Here is a 1,862-nt window from a genome sequence, read left to right as displayed (position 1 = left end):
GTTGAGTTTAGGGAGAGATTTCCACCGCGAGGCTGAGTGGGTCTCAATGACCAAAACCGATGGACAGAAGGGCCTTTGTGATGAGGATCTTTATGACTCCATCACATTCTATAACCGACATTCCCCGGAACATTCTGTAACCGACATTATTTGTGAACGGCTGGATGTCAGTTAATTGAACAAAAGATATGATCCCGAGGGAAAAGATCCCGTTCCAGGGAGAAGGAGACACAGTTTCAAAATCCCCTCAAGCAGTTAAAGGGGTGAATACATTTTCCCTGTGTTCATGTTTCTTCACAACCGAAAATTGACCACAATTTAGAGGAAATGACAAAAACTTCCAACCTTTGTTTGTCTCCAAGAAACTGGGAGAGAATCCTTCAGGACAGCAACATCTTCACCCTCTATATCAGGAACTGTAAGGAAGTGACCTATGCCTGCTGTCGAGTGATCGAGTCTGTGGAACTGTTCTAGAAACCATCTGTTCTTATGGATGTTTTTCTGTGTGTCTGGGGTGGGAATGCTTCTTGTGTTTTACGTTACATTTCTTGTAAAAAAATTGAGACATTACTATTTGTTATTTCAGCTTCATTTTTTTTTCAATAAATCAGTGATACATTTGAAAATGTCACTGGGTCCTCAATCAAACAGGTAACTTTGCCTCCAGGCTGATATATACTTTATTTGTTTTCCTTCTTCACAGTTAACGTAGTGGCGATCTACATCCTGCTTTATAAAGATTGTGGATTGTCTCCATGTGTCAGACGTTACCTGGGGGCCATGGCAGTGGCGGATCTACTGGTCATTATCCTCGACCTGATATTGAGACACATTCCCATTGTTTATCGGGAACAGTTTTATTTCCTGTATTCCATTCCCGTGTGTAATATCCACGCCGTCCTGCTTTATGCAGCCACTGACTGTTCTGTCTGGTTCACTGTCACTTTCACCTTTGATCGATTTGTTGCCATTTGTTGCCAGAAGCTGAAAAGTAAATATTGCAGTGAGAAAACGGCGGCTGTGGTCCTGGGAACAGTGACTGTGCTGAGCTGTTTAAAGAACATTTTCTGGTATTTTATGCTCACAGGTCTCTATTGGCTGGGGAACCTCCCCTGGTTTTGTTATGCAACAATGGATGTTTATGACTCTCGTGTCTGGGTCACAATCGAGTTCCTCCACCACATCCTAACCCCGACTCTCCCATTTCTCCTGATTCTGCTGCTCAATGTTTTCACCGTCAGACACATTTTAGTGACCAGCAGAGCCCGCAGGAGACTCCGGGCTCACACCAATGGGGACGGTCAGTGTGACACAGAAATGAGGAATCGAAAAAAATCCATCATTTTACTGTTTGTGATCTCAGCCAATTTCATCTTGTTATGGTCAATATTAATGGCGTATTCTATATGGAACCGGATGTGGAATATGGGGTCTCAGCTTGAGCGTGTACCTAAATTTGTGCAGGAATTGGGCTTCATGCTGCAGCTCCTCAGTTGCTGCACAAACACAGCGCTTTATGCCGTGACCCAGACAAAGTTCAGGCAGCAGCTGAAGAATGTGCTGAAATATCCCTTTACCCAAATTCATCAATCAATCAAATTTCCTCATTAATCAATCCATCCAGGATTTTCTCATTTCAGTTCAATGTTTCAGCAATGAAGCAGCCTGTCGCTATGGTAACAGACTGAGGGTCGTGCCGGTTTATCCAACCTTATCCCACAGGGGGTTACAGGGAAACGTCAATGTTTCTCTCAACTCACAGGCCAAAGAGAAAAGGCACCATTCCACTGACTGCATCCATAACTTCAATATGTAATTAACGTTCATTAAAAAGTGCCAAGCAGCACAGCAAACTATATTGT

General features: G+C 43.3%; 1 protein-coding gene across 1 annotated transcript; it reads left to right on the top strand.

Annotated features, from left to right (window-relative positions):
• Positions 1–780: 780 nt before the first annotated feature.
• LOC125488206 (probable G-protein coupled receptor 139) lies at positions 781–1,593 on the top strand (the record flags this gene model as incomplete). The annotated part of the gene is made up of 1 exon (XM_048621134.1): positions 781–1,593. A coding segment is annotated over exon 1 (813 nt), but the record flags the coding sequence as incomplete, so codon positions are not given.
• Positions 1,594–1,862: the final 269 nt, after the last annotated feature.

Source organism: Rhincodon typus, unplaced genomic scaffold (genome assembly GCF_021869965.1).
Source record: "Rhincodon typus isolate 14 unplaced genomic scaffold, sRhiTyp1.1 hic_rhity00000063, whole genome shotgun sequence".
Classification (NCBI taxonomy): Eukaryota; Metazoa; Chordata; class Chondrichthyes; order Orectolobiformes; family Rhincodontidae; genus Rhincodon; species Rhincodon typus.
Note: the sequence above shows the minus strand (reverse complement) of the source record. Positions and strands in the feature narration are given on the sequence as shown.